Genomic DNA, 21,555 nt, shown 5'->3' with positions numbered 1-21,555 from the left:
CAGCATGGATTCCTTAAAGGAGAATCCTGCCTGACAAACCTATTACAATTTTTTGAGGAAATTACCAGTAGGCTAGACAAGGGAGATGCAGTGGATGTTGTATATTTGGATTTTCAGAAGGCCTTTGACAAGGTGCGACACATGAGGCTACTTAACAAGATAAGAGCCCATGGAATTATGGGAAAGTTACATACGTGGATAGAGCGTTGGCTGATTGGCAGGAAACAGAGAGTGGGAATAAAGGGATCCTATTCTGGTTGGCTGCCAGTTACCAGTGGTGTTCCACAGGGATCAGTGTTGGGGCCGCTTCTTTTTACATTGTACATCAACGATTTGGATTGTGGAATAGATGGCTTTGTGGCTAAGTTTGATGACGATACGAAGATAGGTGGAGGGGCTGGTAGTGCTGAGGAAACGGAGAGTCTGCAGAGAGACTTGGATAGATTGGAAGAATGGGCAGAGAAGTGGCAAATGAAGTACAATGTTGGAAAGTGTATGGTTATGCACTTTGGCAGAAGAAATAAACGGGCAGACTATCATTTAAATGGGGAAAGAATTCAAAGTTCTGAGATGCAACGGGACTTGGGAGTCCTCGTACAGGATACCCTTAAAGTTAACCTCCAGGTTGAGTCAGTAGTGAAGAAGGCAAATGCAATTGGCATTCATTTCTAGAGGAATAGAGTATAGGAGTAGGGGTGTGATGTTGAGGCTCTATAAGGTGCTGGTGAGACCTCACTTGGAGTACTGTGGGCAGTTTTGGTCTCCCTATTTAAGAAAGGATGTGCTGACGTTGGAGAGGGTACAGGGAAGATTCACTAGAATGATTCTAGGAATGAGAGGGTTAACATATGAGGAACGTTTGTCTGTTCTTGGACTGTATTCCTTGGAGTTTAGAAGAATGAGGGGAGACCTCATAGAAACATTTCGAATGTTGAAAGGCATGGACAGAGTGGATGTGGCAAAGTTGTTTCCATGATGGGGGAGTCTAGTACGAGAGGGCATGACTTCAGGATTGAAGGGCGCCCATTCAGAACAGAAATGCGAAGAAATTTTTTAGTCAGAGGGTGGTGAATCTATGGAATTTGTTGCCACGGGCAGCAGTGGAAGCCAAGTCATTGGGTGTATTTAAGGCAGAGATTGATAGGTATCTGAGTAGCCAGGATATCAAAGGTTGTGGTGAGAAGGCAGGGGGAGTGGGACTAAATGGGAGAATGGATCAGCTCATGATAAAATGGTGGAGCAGACTCGATGGGCCGAATGGCCTACTTCTGCTCCTTTGTCTTATGGTCTTATATATCAAATTCTGGTTCAGAATATAATATACTGCTATAGGAGTTGATGAAAGAAGATACAATTATTATATTTACATGGTAGACACTTAAATACGTAAGGCACCGAAGTATATAATACTACTGCAGGTGCATTGTATTAATGTAGATGAGCAAAACGATCAGCATGGACATGGTAAGCCAAAAAACCCATTTCTGTGCTGCACCACACTGTATTTTGTCTTGGATGGACATCAGTAATGTTCTTAAAAATTACAAATTTGATTTCATTAATTTACAAGTGAAAATGTAAAGATCAAGGTAGATAGATTTCCAGAAAGGTGATATTAAAAAAAAAAGCAAGGCAGTTAAACATCAACTTTTCACCCTGACTCAAAAGGAGACAAAAGACACATTTACCAACTAGTAATAAATTAGTGAATGGTGAAAATGCTTAGCAGATCAGCAGAATCTATGGATAGAGAAACAGTTAACAGTTCAGACTGATGACTTTTTGATAGAATAGGGAAAATTAGAAAACCGTTTTATTTGCCTGCTCATGAAAAAGTGTCACCAACTTAAAGTGCTCTTTATAAATGCTTCTTCACTTGCTGATTATTTCCTGTACTTCCTGTTTTCATTCTAGATGTCCAGCATCTATGGTCCTCTTTTTAGTATAGTAAAAGTATTTTACTGCTTTATCAACTGTGTTTTTATTTTTTAATTACCATTCCTGTCTTTCAACTGATCTATTTTGTCTATCAATTGCCAGTAACTCTTCAAGTATTATACAAACTGAAAACTTCCAAAGTGTTTGACAAACAGAAGGTGAAAGACGGAAAGCAGACTGCAGAGATTGTCGAAGAGGATCCCTATGCAATACAGATGATCAGTTGGTGTCCGGAAAGTCGAATTTTTTGTGTTGCAGGCATCTCGGCGCATGTTATTGTTTATAGATTTAGTAAGCATGAAGTTACAGCTGAGATAATGGTAAGGGCAAATTCTTTCTTCTGGGTTTATAAATAACAATGTACTTAATTTCCAAGGGATAAAATCAAATTTAGTGACACTTATTTTCTTAGCATTTTTCTGTTAGTTAACAGTGCTTACAGTTTGTATTTTCCCAGTATTTTATATTGAAATATTCCACAAATAAAAATGTATAAAAATGACATGACATTTAGTGGGGAATGGAATGTCGTTCACTTTTCAACTGAGACTTTTTTTATAAAAAGATGAAATTTTAAACTTGTGATGATCATTCTGTGTTGGTTGATTGGCTTCCAAAATTGATTGCCGGCTGTTCATTTCTGTGATATGCATTCAGAGAAGGACCATATAATGCATGGTTTTTATGTTAATAGTTATTTCCACATCCTAAGCATGTGAATGGATTGATTCATTCAAATACAGCGGGTCTCACCAAGGAAGTTAAGGTTTGCTTCTACATTACTTAGGGATCCGTCGTACCTAGTTTCTGGTTCTAAGATGCTAATATTTGATAAAGACCATCCCTGCTTTAATCACTTATCTTGTTGCCCATTCTGAACACTATCTGTCCCTACTCAATTCTCTCAATGACCAGTGTTGTTCTAACCCTCTTGTCACCACTCCAAAACCTTTGCCAACCGTCATCCACTCACTCCCACCTCCCATCAAAACTCTGCCGGATGTCTAGTTCTCAGTGTTCCAGAAGCAACTCCCGTGGTGCTTTCAAGTGGGCAGTTGCAGGATTTAAACCTGGTGACAATAAAGGGCATTAGAGAGGGATAGCAAAGGTGGTGCTGTTTAGAAGCACCTGTTGCCCTGGAACTTTGTGGTGATAGAGATCAAGAGTTGCATTCATCCAGGCAATTAGAATTCAATGGTAAGCTTTAAGTTGTCAGGAGACAAGGAACGATCTGTAAGATATTTATCCTCTGACTTGCTTATGCAGCTACATTAATTATGTGGCTAATCCACTTGAGTTTCTGTTCATTAGAGACACCCAAGGTGATGAGCGTGACGAACTTGATAACTGTAGATAAGATGGATGTGGAGAGGATGTTTCCTCTGGAGGGGGTATCCAGAACAAGAGGGCACACCCTCAAAATTGAGGGGTGACCTTTTAGAACAGAAGTAAGGAGGAATTTTTTTAGTCAGAGAGTGGTGAATATGTGGAATGTTCTGTCACAGACTGAGGTGGAGGCCAAGACCCCGGGTATATTCAAAGCAGAAGTTAATTGTTTCCTGATTGGTCTGAGCATCAAGGGATGTGGTGAGAGGGCAGGTGTATGGGGTTGAATGGGATCTGGGATCAGCCATGATGAAATGGCAGTGTGAACTGGATGGACTGAATGGCCTAATTCTGCTCCTATGTCTTATGGTCTTGTGGCAAGGTGTTTGATTAGTATGGGTGTCAAAGGCTACAGGGAGAAGGCAGGAGAATGGAGTTGAGAAGGAAGATAAATCAGCCTTGATCAAATGACAGAGCAGCTTCAATGGGCAAAATTGTGTTAATAGTGCTCCTATCCCTTATGGTCTTACGGCAATGACATTGAATATTAGACAGAATAAACACTAGAGGGCATTTTGGTTACTTTACACTTATCTATCTGTGCTTGAATGTTGTCTAGGTTTTGCTGCATCCAGATAGAGGCTGCTCCATTCACTGAGGAGTTGTGAATGGTATTGACTGTTGTGCATTAATGAGCTGAAAGGAAAATCACTTCTTACCTCTACTGTTGTAATCAGCCTTTGCTCTATTTAGCAATTTCACCCAAGGACCAATTTTATCCTTATCCACAGTAAGACCATAAGATATAGGAGCAGAATTTGGTCTTTTGGCTCATCGAGTCTGCTCCGCCATTTCATCATGGCTGATCCAGTTTTCCTCTCAGCCCCAATCTCCTGCCTTCTCCCTGTATCCCTTCATGCCCCAACCAATCAAGAATCTATCAATCTCTGCCTTAAATATACATAAAGACTTGGCCTGTGGCAAAGACTTCCACAGATTCACCACTCTTTGACTGATCTCTATTCTAAAACGACGCCCGTCTATTCTGAGGCTATGTCCTCTGGTATTAGATGATCATCTGGTCTTAAGATAATAGTCACTGTGCCCAAAATGCACCTCTATTGAAATTTCGATCACCTGGCCAGGCTCATTCCTGAATACAAGGTCTAGTAGAGCCTCTTCCCCTCTGCCATCTGATTCCTAAATGGACACTGAACACATGAACACTACCTCACTTTCTTCTCGATATTTCTGTTTTTGCACTATTTTAAATTTAACTATTTAATATACATACATACTTGCTGTAATTGATTTACTCATTTATTTTTTTCTCTATATTATCATGTATTGCATTGTACTGTTACTGCGAAGTTAACAGATTTCACGACATATGCTGGTGATATTAAACCTGACTCTGATTCTGACTCCTAGTTCCACTGTCTTCTCAGTAACACAGAACACTACAGCACAGTACAGGCCCTTTGGCCCATGACATGGTGCTCCACTACTCTACTCCAACATCAACCTAACCCTTCCCTCTCACACAGCCCTCCGCTTTTCTTTCATCTGTGTCTCTAAACATGCTCCTGGGGTGGTGATAGGGACAGATACATTAAATTGCTTCAGGAAACTGAAATATTCTCCTAATAAATTTGGCATTAAGGGAATATGAGTTGATATTGGAGAAGTTAAAATCACCCACAAAAATAATGCTTTTTTTTAAGCATCTTTCAATGATCTAACTGCATATTTGTTCTTCTAGCTCCTGCTGCCTATTGGGAGTGCTATAGTATCACCCATCATGGTGATTATGCCAGACAGCATCTAGGAAAAGAGTACAGTCAACATTTCAGGCCGAAACCCTTCGGCAGGACTGAAATGTTGACTGTATTCTTTTCCATAATATTGCCTGGTCTGCTGAGTTCCTCCAGCATTTTGTGTGTGTTGCTTGGATTTCCAGCATCTGCAGATTCTCTCTTGTATTGTGATTAATCTTTTCTTATTCCTGAGTTCTATCCACATGGTCTCCCTGTATGAGCTCTCTGAGATATGTCTCTTAGTGCAGCTATGACATTCTTCCTAAATAGTAATGCAACTCCACCACTTCTTTTACATCTCTTACTGTCAGATCAAAAACATACTGTTCTGGTTCCCACCAGAGCAACACCAGCTTAAATTCTTCTAACTTGCACTAGCAAAACTGCCTGCAAGGATATTGGTGCCCCTCCAGTACAGGTGCAACCTGTGCAGATCCTACTTGCCCTGGAATACAGCCCAGTGGTATGGATACCTGAAGCCCTCCAGCTCCTTAGCCCAACTGTACTATCTTCATATTTCTGGCCTCAGTGGCATGCGGCATAGGAGGTAATCCTGAGAATACAAAACTAAGAATGCCTGCTTTTAAACTTTCTACCTAATTCACTAAATTCTTTAAGCAGGACCTATGTATCTCTTCCAGCCTACCTCATTTTCGCCAGTATTGACCACAACCTCTGGTTGCTCACCTTTGCTTTCCAGCATGTCTTGTATCTGCTCAGGTGCATTTGTGACACTATCCTGGAGTCTTGTTTGTGGCCACAGAAATATCTATTAATTCCCTTGATTATAGTGTTGCTTATCACTACCATTCACATAGACTTTGACCTTACCTGCTATGCAACAGTATGTGTCGCCCTGTTGAACTTCAATATTATCAAACAGTTCCATGAAATTGAATATATCCATGCCCACCTTTGATTGGTCTGTTTCCTGCATCAACCACATTTGCTGCTGTTGTTGATATTACCTAGCTACTTCTTTGTATATGCTGCATGAACTGAGAACCAGGTGCAAACGTTCCACTAGCTGCTGGATCTTAACAAGATTCATGCACACTGAACTGATCACACAAAAAGTATGTGCAAATTCACATGTTAAGAGCAAACATTTAATTCCATGGGTATCCAATCTGGTTTGAGATGAATTTTGAGGCTCATTTGATATTTACCCTCGGATCTCATTAAAATAGAGTCATTTTGGGGCAGCTAGCGCAGAGTTAATGCTAGAGTTCATCATTTAAGCCATGACAGTCTTAAGAAATAACATTAGAAGCCTGATATTTTTCTACAAGAATGAGACAGCAGATCAGGTTGTCTTGGATGTAGGATAGTAATAAGGTCAGTAAATAGCTTCTTTTCTGCTTTCTTAGGCTGGCACAGTAGCGTAGTGGTTAGCACAATTGCTTTACAACTCCAGCAATCACCATTCGGGGTTCAGTTCACACTGCTCTCTGTAGGGAGCTAGCATATTCTCCCTGTGACGACCTGGGTTTCCTCTGGGTGCTCCAATTTTCCTCCACATTCCAAAGATGTATGATCAGGGACAGTGAGATGTGGGAATGCTAAATGTGACGGCATTTGCAGGTTTCCCCAAGTACCATCTGCATTGGTCGTTGGCTGCATTAGTTTTTGACACAAAACAATGCGTTTGGCTGTATGTTTCAATGTGTATGTGACAAATAAAGCTTACCTCTTTAAGCGAAGATGAAAATCAGCAAGACTGTGTTGATGTTTCGATGTATATATGACAAATAAAGCTAATTTAGCCAATAAAAAACAAAATCAGCAAGGAAATATTGCAGGGTGAACATATTTTTAAAAGTTTTTAAACAGTAAGGCATGGAATTGCACTTACTATTAATTTTAAAACTTTGTTTCAGGCTCTTGAGCTACGATTACAGTATGAAATTGAAGACATTGTTACTCCAGAACCTGAATCGGTGCAGCCATTCACTGATACGTCTTCTCAGCTTTCATCTTCAAAGAGTCCAGCATTATCTGGTAGTGCAAATGCATTAGCACCGGAGGGAGTAAGAGACAGCATCCCATGTCTCAAGTAAGTTGAACCTGCTTTACATACTGCTGGTTCAGAGATCATAAAATCTCAATGCTTAAAATCAAAAGCTGTTCATTTTTAAATAGGAATGTAATCATTCCCCAAGGTATTGCCCTGGCAAATGCATCAAGTCTGCTAACACCAAACTAAAACATTACCATATATGAATCAGATTGAAAATGTCTACTGACACATTGGCGTCAAGAATAATTTCATAGTTGTAGCATTTGTATTTATGTATTATTCATATTTGTGCATTTGTATTTACATGTGAGCACTGAGTTTCCTGCATTTTGAACATGTGATGTTGTGCCTCAGGATGTAAACAAAGCCAAGTAAGAGGTGACCACAAAATGGAGAGTAAAATTTGATATCCATCTTAGTCATACTCATACCAAGTGGTTAAGGCATCCGACTAGTGATCTGAAGGTCGTGAGTTCGAGCCCCAGTCGAGGCAGCATGTTGTGTCCTTGAGCAAGGCACTTAATCACACAGTGCTCTGCGACGACACTGGTGCCAAGCTGTATGGGTCCTAATGCCCTTCCCTTGGACAACATCAGTGTCGTGGAGAGGGGAGACTTGCAGCATGGGCAACTGCTGGTCTTCCATACAACCTTGCCCAGGCCTGCGCCCTGGAGAGTGAAGACTAACTCTCGCAAGACTAACGGATGCCTATATCATTCAGCACTATTTATTCAAAACAAAGCCTATGAATTTTAAAGGAGAACTAATAAATGCTTATTTATACACTAAATGTTCTGTGTTGAATCACATGGCTATCACCAGCAATTCTAAAGGATTTGCCAGTATTCAGATGTTTCCAGTTAACCGAGCTCAGGCTTTTCTGAACTAAGGCTGAAATGTCCTTAGAAATGTGTATTTATCACCAGCCCATTACTGAGCACCATGTGGAACTCAATAAGGAACATTTATTTTGTCGGTTGGTGTACGATTAGAATCCTCCATATTCTAAAGGTTAAAGATTAGCTTTATTGGTCACGTGTATGTCGAAACATCAAAACATATCATGAAATCTGTTGTTTGTGTCAATGACCAACACAGTCCAGGGAGTGTGCTAGGAGTAGCCCGCAAGTGTCGTCATGTTTCCGCCGCCAACATAGCATGCTCATAACTTGTGAGTCCTAACCTGAGGAAACCCGAGCACCCAGAGGAAACCCATGCAGTCACAGGGAAAATGTACCAGCTCCTTACATACAGAGGTGCAAATTGAATCATGATCACTGGCACTTCAAGGCATTATGCTAACTGCTATGCTACTGTGCTACTCTTAATATTCATTTAAATCAGGTCTCATGGCCTGTTTAATGATATTTTTAGGATTTTAATGAGGTTCCAATTAATTTTTTTTTATTAATTATTTAAAACTAATTGCTAATTTGGGCAGGGCTTAACCAATTTACAGACTGATACTTAATCATTGATTTGCTTGTGCTACATCTCACTGGACTCTGGTGAGATGATCCTCTGCATCTGACCCAACTTGATTTGGTCTATAAAACAAGTATGTTAGCAAATACTTAACAAAATTTTACCAATATGGCATTCCACTCTTAGAGATCAATGAAGATAATCATTCAGCATTATCTCCAACCGTGTGTAGGACCTTCAGTGGAGTAGTACTGGCAGAATTTCTCATTCGTAATAAAAACAGCCAATGCTAGAAGCATTCGGCAAGTCAGGCAGCATCTGTGGACCTGAAATGTTAACTATGTCTCTGTTCCTAGTGGAGTCTCCAGTCTGAAACATAAACTCTCTCTCTCTTTCCACGGATGCTGCTTGTTCAGCTGAGTGTCCAACACGTTCTGCTTTTACTTAAGATTTTTATCATCTGCATGTTTTAACACCTTTTATGACTTTTCATTCATTTCCTGAACTCCAGCGTTTGCCTGACAGCAATTTACAGATTTCCACAATTGTAGGCACATACAAAAAAAGTCAAAAGTTTGCTGTTCACTGTACAGAGCATTATCTGTGAATTCTGTTTTGCTAGCTTTTCCGAAGTAAAATCCAAGCCATTAACCTCCTGAGCTTTTGTTTTGCTGGAAGCTTTAATCCTCTTGATCAGAAGTTGTTGAATCATCGTGGATAGAGTTAAGGAACTGCAAGGGTAAAAAGACCCTGATAGGAGTTTTATTCAGACCCCCAAACAATAGTAAGGCTGTAGTCTACAAATTACAATGGGAGATAGAAAATGCATGCCAAAAGGCCAATGTTACAGTAGTCATGAGGGATTTCAATATGCAGGTAAATTGGGAAAATCAGAGTGGTGCTGGATTCCGAGAGGGGGAGTTTCTAGAATACCTACAAGGTAGTTTTTTAGAGCAGCTCGTGGTTGATCCCACTAGGGGTTCATCTATTCTGGATTGGGTGTTGTGCATTGAACTGGAATTGATTAAGGTAAAAGAACCCTTTGGGGAAAGTGATCATAATATAATTGAATTCGCCCTGAATTTTGAGATGGTGAAGCTAAAGTCAGATGTGTCAATATTACAGTGGAGTAAAGGGAATTACAGAGATGTGAGAGAGGAGATGGCCAGAATTGATTGGAAAAGAACACTGGCAGGGATGACAGCAGAGCAGCAATGGCTGGAATTTCTGGAAGCAATTTGGAAGGCACAAGATATGTACATCCCAAAGAGGAAGACGTATTCTAAAGTCAAGATGACTCAGCTGTGGCTAGTGAGAAGTCAAAGCCAACATAAAGCAAAAGAGAGGGCATATAATAGACAAAAACTTAAGGAGAAGTTAGTGGATTGGGAAGCTTTTAAATACCAACAGAAGGCAACTAAAAAGTCATTTAGAAGGTAAAGATGGAATACTATTTATTGTATTGTAAGCTAAAGAGGATACCAAAAGTTTCTTCAGATACCTAAAGTGTAAAAAAGAGTCGAGAGTGGATATTGGACTGCTGGGGAAACAATGTTGCAGAGGTAGTAATGGGGGACAATAAGATAGTGGACAAACTAAGTAAGTATTTTGCAGCAGTGTCCTATAGGATACACTAGCAGTATGGTGAAAGTTCCAGGTGTCGGGGTCATGAAGTGCGTGAAGTTACCATTACTAGAGAGAAGGTTTTCGGGAAACTGAAAAGTCTGAGGGTAGATAAGTCACCTGAACCAAATGGTATACACCCCAGGGTTCTGAGGAGGTGGCTGAAGAGATCGTGGAGGCATTAGTAATGATCTTTCAAGAATCGCTAGATTCTGGAATGGTTCTGGCAGACTGGAAAATTGCAAATGTCACTCCACTCTTCAAGAAGGGAGAGAAGCAGAAAAAAAGGAAATTATAAGCCAGTTAGTCTGACCTCATTGGTTAGGAAGATGGTGTAATTAATTATCAAACATGAGATCTCGGGGTACTTGGAGGCACATGATAAAATAGGCCATAGCTAGCATGGTTTCCTCAAGGGAAAGTCTTGCCTAACAAATCTGTTAGAATTCTTTGAAAAAATAACAAGCAGAGTCGACAAAGGAGAAGTGGTTGATGTTTATGTATTTGGATTTTCAGAAAGCCTTTGAAAAGGTGCCACACATGAGGCTGCTTAACAAGGGAAGATTCTAGTATGGATAAGGTAGTGATTAACTGGCAAAGAGTGGAAAAAAGCGGAGCCTTTGCGGGTTGGCTGCTGGTGACTAGTGGTGTTCCATAGGGGTCTGTGTTGGGACCAATTCCTTTTACGTTATACGTTAATGATTTGGTTTAGCAAGTGATGGCTTTGTTGCAAAATTTCCAGATGATACAAAGGGACAGGTAGTTTTGAGGAAGTAGAGAAGCTATGGAAGGATTTAGACAGATCAGGAGAAAGGTTAAAGAAATGGCAGGTGGAATACAGTGTCGGGAAGTGTATGGTCATGCACTTTGGCAAAAAAAAATGGAAGGGTTGACTATTTTCTAAATTGAGGAAAAAAAATGCAAAAAAACTGAGATGCAAAGGGACTTGGGAATCCTTATGCAGGATTCCCTAAAGGTTAATTTGCAGGTGGAGTCTGCGGTGAGGAAGGCAAGTGCAATATTAGTATTCATTTCCAGAGGACTAGAAAATAAAAGCAAGGATGTAATGTTAAGACTTTATAAAGCACTGGGGAGGCCTCACTTGGAGTATTGTGAGCAGTTTTGGGCCCCTTATCTTAGAACAGATGTACTGAAACTGGAGAGGGTTCAAAGGAGGTTTACAAAAATGATTGCAGGTTTGAACACTTGCCATTTGAAGAGCATTTGATGAATCTGGGCCTGTATTCACTGTAATTTAGAAGAATGAATAGTGACTTCATTGAAACCTATCAAATGGTGAAAGGCCTTGATAGAGTGGAAGTGGATGTGGATAGGTTATTTCATATGGTGAGAGAGTCTAACACCAGAGGATACAGCCTCAGAATAGAGAGGTGCCTGTTTAGGACAAAGATAAGGAGGAATTTCTTTAACTTCTGGTTTTATGGTGTTAAGTTCCAAACTAATATTCAGACACCTGGATTAGTAATCCAGGAGCAAAATTGAAAACCTGTCTTGCAGCTGTTGTACTTAAAGTCAAGGAATTGAATAAATGTGAAGTAACAAGTAGGTGTCACTTACAGTGTCAAAACCAGCACCGTTACAAAAAATCCGTCAGGATGTCTTTAAGGAAAGTTCTTGCACATTCTGGATTATATATGACCCTATATTATTAATCTGGTTGCCTGCTAGCTGCCCTCTGAAATGGTTTAACAAATTACTCTGCTTAAGATATGAACAGGATGAGTGATAAATACTGGTTTTGTTACCGGTGTCCACATTACAGGTACAAAAATCTGTCATTTTTCTTTACCATTTAGTATTTATTCATTTTGATATATCCAATTTTAATTACTATATAATTTGTCTCGAATAATTAGTCTAGAATCTGAACGTTACAATGCCACATTCTCTATTGTCCTCCCACAGCTAGCTATTTTTCTACCTTTACATTGCACCTTGCTTTTTAAAATCATAACTAGTTTGCACTTATTGTCCCTTGTCTGACCAATTGTAGTGCAAGTGGAAAAAGTAACTTGATTAAAACATAATTAATTACATGGAAAAAGTATACTACCATGTGAATAAGTGAAGATTGCAGATTACAAAAGAAGAAAGAAAAGTTAATTGTAAAAAGATTGATTGCAAGGTAATTGCAGTTATGATGTGTAAATAATAATTAATAATAATATTTTAAATGTTCCAGATCAAAACACTTTGCCTTTAACTTCAAATGGAGAAAACCTTTGCCTTAATTACCTCAAATTATATAAGATTTTTGAGTTCAAATCTCTTAATGCTTGCTTATTCCTCTGTAGTTTCATCTACTGCTACAATTCACAAATCTCTGCACTACAGACTTCCCACTAATATACAATTAATTTCAAAACGAGTTCCAATGTGAATACACATCTAGGCTTTTTACCCTATCATCTTACTTTGCATTAAAGGGTGAAAACTCGTCCTGTCAAAATGGCTCCTGGATATCAGGCTGATCTCGTCATTCAGCTGGTATGGATTGATGGGGAACCACCTCAACAGATCACCAGCCTAGCAGTTAGTTCTGCCTATGGTCTGTAAGTAAACTAATCATGAAATAACTTTACCCTTGACATATTGTATATAAGTATCTATCTATTAGCATGAAATCAGATCTTATGCTAAATCAGCATATAGAAAAATGTAATTGTGCAAGGCAGAATGCAGAGAAGATTAAGGAAGATGTCAACTATGAGCAAAGGTTTGATAGACTAGCAATGTTTTCTTGGTACAGGCAAAAGGGAACCTTAATTCAGGAGTATAAAATTATTAGGCCTTGATGCAGTAGCTAGAGAGAAATTAATTCTCTTGGCAGGAGGGTTAAAATGAGGAGATGTAGATTAAAAACAATAGAGGAAGAAAGGAAATAATTTTATCTAAACGGTGTTAGATTTCTGGAACTCGCTGTCAGAAATAGTGGGAGAGGTAGAAACCTTCACATTTACATTATAACATATTTGGATTTACACTTGAGAAACTAAGAATTGCATGGCTACAGACCAGGTACTAAAAAGTGGTATTAGGTTTGGTAAGTCTTATTTTTAACCAGTTTGGCCTGTTCCTGCCTCTATTTTTTATGTTTTTATATTTACCACAATTTGTGCAATAATGTTGTCTTAAATCAGTATATTCTGATTACCAGCCATTTGGCAACTTGAAATAGTTTCTTATTTGCTCTTTTAAAGTCATTCATGGTTTTGAGCACCCTTATGGTTCTCATGTTAACCTTGAATGAAAATTTTAAAAAAAACTGCAGATGTTAACAATGTGAAACAAATAAAAACATTCATTAGGTCAGGCAGCATCTATAGAAAAAGACATAGTATTAATATTTCAGGTTAAAGGTCCCACTTTAATCTTCTGTGCTCAGAGGAAAATAGTTGAGGTTTCACTGGTCACACAATTGAATTTGAATTTTTGATCTCTGTTATCACCCTCGCGTCTTGACGTGAGTTGGCAACAGCACATGACGAATGTCGAGCTCTATAATGGGGCACTGTCTACGCCATCCCGAGCTACCTGCCAGCCTAGTCATCATATGGGAGCCCAAGCACGGGAGGATGAACCCTGGGTGCTCTCCCAAGACTATGGTCAACATGCTCCTAGAAGACAGCGGTACGGCTAATGTAGATGAACTGAACACACTGATGAGGGAGAGGGAGAAGTGGAGAGGCCATCAGCGTGCCCGACGCCGGCCCCCTAGGCCTGAGTCGACGTAGTAGTAGCAGTAGTAGTAGTAATCACCCTGGTAAAATCCCTTTTTGCCTTAACAAAGGTTTTGCCTTAACAAAGGTACACAGCAGCCGAAGCTGACGTCTCACTAGTGATTTGTGAATATTTAGCATGACAAATATGTTTAAAAATTAATTAGCTATTTTACCAACTTGGCCTGTTATCTCTAAGAGTTAATGAGCATGTCTCATATCTTAATGAGTACAGTTGATGTTAAAGGTCTTCTTCATTTATGACTATTTTTTGACCTTTCTAATAGAACTTAGTTTATATAATGCAACTTGTGAGCAAATAACATATCGATTTTCCTTTATGTCTTACCTCCAGTGTGACATTTGGAAACTGCAATGGTTTGGCAGTTGTAGACTTTATGCAGAAGACCATTCTACTTAGTATGGGAACCATTGAGCTTTATGGTACAAGTGACCCATTTCAACGCCATCTCAAATCTCCTCGTAAGAGCAAACAGCTCACTGCAGGTACAATCTAACTGTAAGGTTAGAGTGTCTATTCTTGTGAAATTCTGCTTATTCCCCTGTTTTCTCTTGTAAACCAGTAGTCGCCTGTGGTGGATGTAATGTTGATGTAATGTTGTTTGTTTGTTTACTCATCTATTCATAAATTTAGAGCAAGACAGATACCTATATTTGAGTACTACTACAACAGCCTATTTTTGGGCCAGATGGTTCTCGTACTCCCTTCTGACAGAAGGAAGCCATTCAGCCTATTGCGTCAGTGCCAGCTATCAGAGCATTCATCAGTCCTATTCCTTCATTTCCTTCCTTATAACCTATTCCACATGCCCCTCAATTTCCCTAGATTCTCCTGCTACCCAGCTATATCATGGATAACTTACAGCTACCTGTTATATTTTGTAAGTTCAAAATTAATTGAAAGAAAGGCACAGGTCCAGGGATAACGTACGCTTATAAGTGGGGCGCACAGTTAAGATGTAATGCTGTGATGACATACAGTATGACATTCGTGTGCTTTTTACATATAGCCCATAATGAATTATGTAAACAAAAAGGCTGAACGGCTTCCTTAATCAAACAATATATCTACAATATTATACATATACTTACAGTATACTATATAATACACTTACTATACAGACATCCACAGCATAGTAATTTTTAAATTGTCCCATTCAAGCCTAAAGATTTAATGTCTGTGAAGGATTTCTTACCCTTGTGGAGTAATGTCTCTGATGACGAGGGAGGGCACTCTGCTTGGCAGGAAAACTCATGGCTGTGAAACAATCTCAGTTGCTGGTGGCTGTAGGAATTGAGTCTGGAACTGTGGGAAGTGTTCTGACAGCTATGGATACCTTTCTTCTTTAACAATTGACTCTTCTCTCCTCAAATGATCGATGTGTTGTCTTCAGATGATATCAGATGCAATCTCCACTCTGTAGGAGAGTGGTCCAATTCTGTCCTTAATCTTAGCCAAGTACCCACCTTTGATCACCTCTGTAGTCCCTCACCAGGACTGCTTGTCCAGGAGTGAAGCATTGAGCCTCCTTGTTTGAGGAGTCCTCAATATGTCTCAGCTGGTTGTCCTGCATACTCCTTCTGAGATTGGGTTTGAGGAGATCCAAGTGTGAACACAAGGAATGACACAGAAAGAGCATCAGTGGTGAGTTGATGGTTGTGGAGTGTGCTGAATTGTGATCTAAAAGGAGGAAACTGGCGAGCTTCTGATTCAGTGTTGGCGTATTGTGTTCTGCTGTCCTTGCTTGTAGTGCACTCTTTAGACTGAACTAGTCTTTCCACCAAGCCATTCGTAGCTGGGTGGTACACTGCAGATGTAACATGTCTTATCCAATTCATTTTCAGGAATGACTGAAACAGTTCCACCACAAACTATGGTCCATTATCACTGATTAAGTGTTACAGAACACCAGTCCTTGAGAAAGGGCTTCTCAGCACATCAACAGTGTGCAAGGCTGTAGTGGGGGCTACTGAGAACACTTCTAGCCACTTTGTAGCTGCATCCACTACTACCGAGAAATTTGTGTCCATGAATGGTCTGGCAAAATCCACATGAATCCTTTGCCAGGGGCATCAAGGCCAATCCCAGGGAGGGAGAGCCACTGCTCTTGGTATTGTCTGAACATGTTGGCATCCTGAACAGTACATGGCAAGCTGCTGACCAAACAAAGTTTCAGGGCAGTGCTTTCATTTTGACCATGCCTAGGTAACTGGCATGTAGCTCCTCCAACACTTTAAGATTATAGCTTGGATGGTACAACTCTCAATCCCCACATAAGGCAATGCCTGTCAAGGGCAAGTTCATCCAGGTGCTAGCAAAAATGGGGGAGCTGGAATTTCTGCCGCACATTTCAGCCATTTTGGTTGGCCATTTAATCCTCAGACAGTGTGGATTTTTTTTTTGTCTGCTTTCCCTTTGGATCATCTCTGTCATGACATGGAGACTTTTGATTTGCATTTGGGAGTATAATTCCAGATGAGTACCTTCTTTTGTAAATTTTTCAGATATTTCCTTTTTCAAGGTAAACAGGGCAATCCTTCAGCATTTCCATGATTAATTGTCTTTTGGAATTCAGTCTTGTAATTGTATCCTCCCAGAAACCGAGCCCATCTCTACATGTGTACTGCCACTGTTAGTGGAACACCCTTCTGTGGATTGAAAATGGACACTAGTAGTTGATGATCAGTCATGAGGGTAAACCCTCTCCCTTACTAGTACTGGTTGAAATGTTTTACACCCCAAACCAGACTTCAGACCTCTCTGTCAATCTGTGCATAGTTTTTCACTGCAACAATAAGGAAATGTAATGCAAAAGCTACGGTGTGTTCACTGATAACATGTAACATGACTGCACCTATACCACAAGGTGAGGCGTTACAAGTGAGCTTCAGTGGGTGATGTGGATCATAATGTGTGAGGACGGTGATGTCACCATTTCCTTTATCTTTTGGAAAGTCACCTCACACTGCTTTGTCCATTGTCATTTCTTCCTGATCTGCAGGAATGAGTTCAAGGTGTAGAGCACAGTAGCCACGTTTGGCAGGAGCCTGTTATAGTAATTGACAAATCCTAAAACGGACTGCAACTGTGACATGTCCTTTGGTCTAGGGACATCCATGACTGCTTAAATTTTCTCAGTACGTTTGTGTAAATCTTATGTGTCACTAGTGTGAGCACAGTTAGTGATGCTTGTTTTAAACTATTCCTTGTTGCATTCTGCTCTAAGCCCATTATCGTCTAAGCTTTTTAACACTGTCTTGAGATTTTGGAGATGTTCCTTGTCATCCAGGTAACCTGAGTGCAGCCTTTTAACACCTGGTCTATAGCTCTCTGCCAGAGTGCAGGTGCAGATGCTACTCTAAAAGAAAACCTATTGTGATAAAGACCTTTGTGTACATTTATGGTGAGAAATACTTCTTCCACCTCCATCTATAGGTAGGCCTCAGCTAAGTCTACTTTGCTGAAATGTTTTTCTCCAGAAAGGTTTGATAAAGATATTCTCTGTCCTGGGTAGAGGTTATTGATCTACTTTCAGTACTGGTAACCTTCAAATCACCACAGATTCTGACAGATCCATTCTGCTTGGCTACTGGGACTATTAACATTGCCCATGGGTTCCATTCAACCTTGGGAAGAATTCCTTCAGCCTCCATGTGACCTAGTTCTCTGGCTACTTTATCAAGGATGGTATAAGGAACCAGATGAGCTTTGTAAAATTTATATTTTTGTTAGTCTCAGCCAATCGTGGCCTGACAATCCTGGCCCTCCTGTTTTTACCACATACAAGCTCAATGTGGCTCGTTGGTTGTTGTATTTCAGTGTTACAAATGTCATTCTCACGGAAGTTGTATTTACTGCAGTGTAAGTTCTTAGTTGGATATCTGAAGGCTTCAATTCAGTATCCTTGAAATACCATAACGCAATTTCTTTGGCCAGGCAAGTTTCTATTTAGACATTGCAATTTTGCTTACACTCATTTCCATTCCTGATTGCAACTCAATTGTGAACTTATCTGCTGTTTCCATTGATACAGCGATTTCTACTAGTCTCTTAAATGTGAGTTGTGCTTCAGTTAGGAGCATATTTTGAATGCTTTCTTATAAGATTCCACAAACTAAACGATTTCTCAGTGCATCATTAAGCCCATCACTGAACTGACAATGCTCAGACAACTTCTTCGATTCAGCTACGTATGCTGAAATGGACTCCCCTTCCTTTTCAATCCGCTTATGAAACCTAAAGTGTCTGCAATCAACAATGGTTTCAATTCTAAGTACTTCTGTATTACTTTCATGATATCAGCAAATCTTACCTTGGCTGTTTTGGCAGTCAAACTTCCAAGCAAACTGTGGGCTCTTCCACCCATTGTACTCGGTAAAGCTGGCACTCATTTCTCATCGGCTATTCCATTTACTGCTCAATTTGTTCAGTATACATCTCCTAGTTATCTGCCATGTAATCGAATGCATCTATCTTTATGCATTTTCTGCTCTTTTAAAAATTTATTATTATTATTACTATTATTATCGTTATCATTACCTGGTACTCACTGTTTATGAACCCATAAATTTTGTTCGTATTTTGCATTTTTTTTACTTGAGCGTTTCTTCCTGCGAAGAAAGCATGCTGGTTTTTTTTCAAATTCGAACATCTTGATGCTGTGTTTTAAAACTTAATCGTCATGATTGTTATTTTTTGTAACTCCAAAAAATTAATCAAAAGAAATCACAGGACCGAGGATAATGTGTACGCTTCTTAGTTTTGCTTTCAGTGAGGCAAGCACATATGACATAGCAGCATGATGATGCCATTCATGTACTTTTACATATAATCCGTAATGAATTATGTAATCAAACAATATACTTACAAGATTACTCAAAGATTACTGAAATATTAAATACCTAAAAATACCAACCCATACCTCTTAGGGATCTGGAAAAAACCAGAACACCTAAAAGAAATCCACAAGGGCAAAGTCCAAAGCCCATATTGACAGTGCACACGTTTGGAAATAAACCTGGCTGCTGGAGCCGTGTGGCTCAACACTAACTTCTGTGCTACCATGTTTGACTCACGTCCACCAATACGTCGCGTTGGAGTCAAGAAAACTTGGCAGTCCTGGTGAACTTGTGAACATTAGCATGCAAGTAAAGTCACATCTCCTTACCTTGCACTTGCTAATAGTGCCACACACCTGTGTTGTTCCACAGCTGAATTTCACAGAAACTTTTGATATCTCTTCTATGTCCTTTCTTGATGTCGAAAGTTAACCTGCCAACTCATACCAACCCACTCAACCAAAAAAAGAACACAACTGGATATTGACACAATCATTTAGAAAGATGTGGAAATTTTGAAAAATGTTAGCAATTGTTAAACACAATTAATCGTCATTTAATTATTTATCCAATATCTCTCTCTCTTCTTGGTTGATGTTTTGTGCAAACAATTATGTCAGCAACACTAATTTGTACCCTTGCTCCATTATGAGTTCTGGACTGAGCCATGAATGGCTAAAGTCTCACTCAGTCAGCGGACTCTTGAAATTGAGAAGCCTGCTTGCAGCAAAAATATCAAAGTATCTCAGCAGAGCTCTATCACTGAATGGCATTTTCAAATGCTATAAATTAGTTAGGTGACTTGAAGTCCATATTTACTATTATATATAAAATGTGAACAAATCCTGAAATTCTACATGCCACGTCCCTTTGTGATTATTGTGTGCTTTTACTGAACTAATCATTTTAACTTTATAACTGTTGCATACTTCTGAGCCTGGGTAGTATCCTAATGAAAGTTCTCTTCTTTAACTGGTTGTTGCTTAATCGAATGCCAAGTCAAGACAATTTTTTTTCCCCAAGTAAACACTGAGGACTCTCAGGATTGATCTCCATGTAAAGATGCTTGTCCAGTGACAAAGCATCTTTACAGAGACTGTGCCCACTTTTGGACTGTTGTGTTGGTTTTAAGTTTCAACTTATTGAAGCACAAAAGCAATGGCACTTTTATGGAACTTACTAAAGCAAAGACTTTCAAACCTCTAAGAACTGATAATTTTATATAGAATTTAGATACTGTATAAATAATTTTACAGCATTTTAAAATTGCATTTCTTTCCAATTATCTATGATATTTTATCTGTTGTTCCATTATAAGAAATGTTAATTGTTACTGATTATCCATGAAGCTAGATTGGTGGGAAATATTGACCTAGACTAAACAATGCTCGCTGTAACTAATGCCCCATTGGAAGACTGATAGGGTTGTCAAAGCACGTTCTTCCCTTCCTACTGTTCTGCAATAGTTTGTTGTTATAATTGTTTTTAGGAGCAATTAATGATTTTTTTTAAAATAAATATTGCTTTTAAACAGTGATGAACTTTATCAAACCATTCTTTAGAATTAAGCTTGTTTACCTGGTGGAGCAATATTTCGTTTCAATCTTTAGAGGAAAATGAAATATTATAGCAATTTACTTCATAAAGCAGTTTCCAAAATAATTACACATCAAAGAATCTTAATTAGATACACTCAGGGCCAAAAGGCTCCTTCTATGCTTCCATTTAGAATGAATAGCAGTCTATGAAGCATAATTAAATGTATTTTCAAAAGAATCTTCAAAATAGTGTAAACAAAAATATTAAGATACAGCAACAATGCTTAGAAATTGGACTATGCAGTGTCACACGAAATTCAACAAAATATAAAGCATAGTGGAAAACCAGGGATTAACAGATTGTGCCACTCATGATATTCCTTCCACTATGCATCTGATGTGGTCTTTGCATTGAAAGTTTTCAGATATGTGATGTGGCATACATATTTTTGTGACTTTCACACACAGGCTACTTGAGAAGGTAATACTTGCAGTATTTGTTCAGTGTTATTTAAAAATGATCTGCCAGAGCAGGTCATGGTTTGTGGACTCCAACACTGGGAACCCACCTCTAGTAAGACTCCTTTAAATATACGCCTGGAATGTGTGTGTGCAGTATACTTTCACTAGTCCCATACACAAAGTATGTGCACTAATGAGAACTGACTCTTCTGGATCCAAAAAAAAACAAAGCTTCGCTTAATGACAGGTCTGCAAACAATGTAATGTGGTCACATGAGAGGGTCAAATCATTTCCACCTATGAGTCGGCTAAGAAAAAAGTTGACGGCTTTTGCTCTGCAATCGATAGACTCTTATCCTTACCTCACCACTCTTTTCGATACCGTCGTCCCACACGTTCATGATTCTTTTTCAACTTCCTGTCAACTGACCGTCGGGATGGGACAAGGCTAGTATTATTGCCCCTGCAATCATAGTGGTTAGTCATCATGCTGAGCTCTGTCAATCAGTCTTATAGAAGTTCTCCTACGGAGATACAAGGAAGGGAATTCCAGGTTTTAGGCCAAATGATACTGATGAACGGATGATATATTTTTCATCTAGGACTTGGAATGGTCTCCAAAGTGGAGCTTTCCCTTGCTGCTTATCATGTAGAATTTTTGGTGGCAGCAGTCATGCATTTGAAAGTGTTGTTGGAGCCTGGTTGAGGGCATTGTGTAAACAGCACAATCTGCAATCATGGTGTGTTGGTAGTGGTGTGTTTAAGGTATTGGAGAAGATGACAATCAAACAATAATCATGAAAGAT

The 21,555-nt window shown here is 39.3% G+C and overlaps 1 protein-coding gene across 10 annotated transcripts in view; it reads left to right on the top strand.

Annotated features, from left to right (window-relative positions):
- Positions 1 to 21,555, top strand: part of stxbp5l (syntaxin binding protein 5L) — a 348,597-nt gene that overhangs the window by 218,956 nt on the left and 108,086 nt on the right. For all 10 annotated transcript variants that reach the window (XR_010018308.1, XM_063050648.1, XM_063050644.1 and 7 more), the window contains 4 exons: positions 2,041 to 2,258; positions 6,962 to 7,137; positions 12,597 to 12,722; positions 14,245 to 14,396. Coding sequence is in view for 9 of the 10 variants with exons in the window: in XM_063050648.1 (XP_062906718.1) it covers positions 2,041 to 2,258; positions 6,962 to 7,137; positions 12,597 to 12,722; positions 14,245 to 14,396 (672 nt within the window). In the remaining variant the exon portion in view is untranslated. The remainder of the gene's footprint in view (positions 1 to 2,040; positions 2,259 to 6,961; positions 7,138 to 12,596; positions 12,723 to 14,244; positions 14,397 to 21,555) is intronic.

The sequence above is a fragment of the Mobula hypostoma genome, chromosome 6 (assembly GCF_963921235.1).
Source record: "Mobula hypostoma chromosome 6, sMobHyp1.1, whole genome shotgun sequence".
Taxonomy (NCBI): Eukaryota; Metazoa; Chordata; class Chondrichthyes; order Myliobatiformes; family Myliobatidae; genus Mobula; species Mobula hypostoma.
The sequence above is the reverse complement of the archived record's forward strand: the minus strand, read 5'-3'. Positions and strand labels throughout refer to the sequence as shown.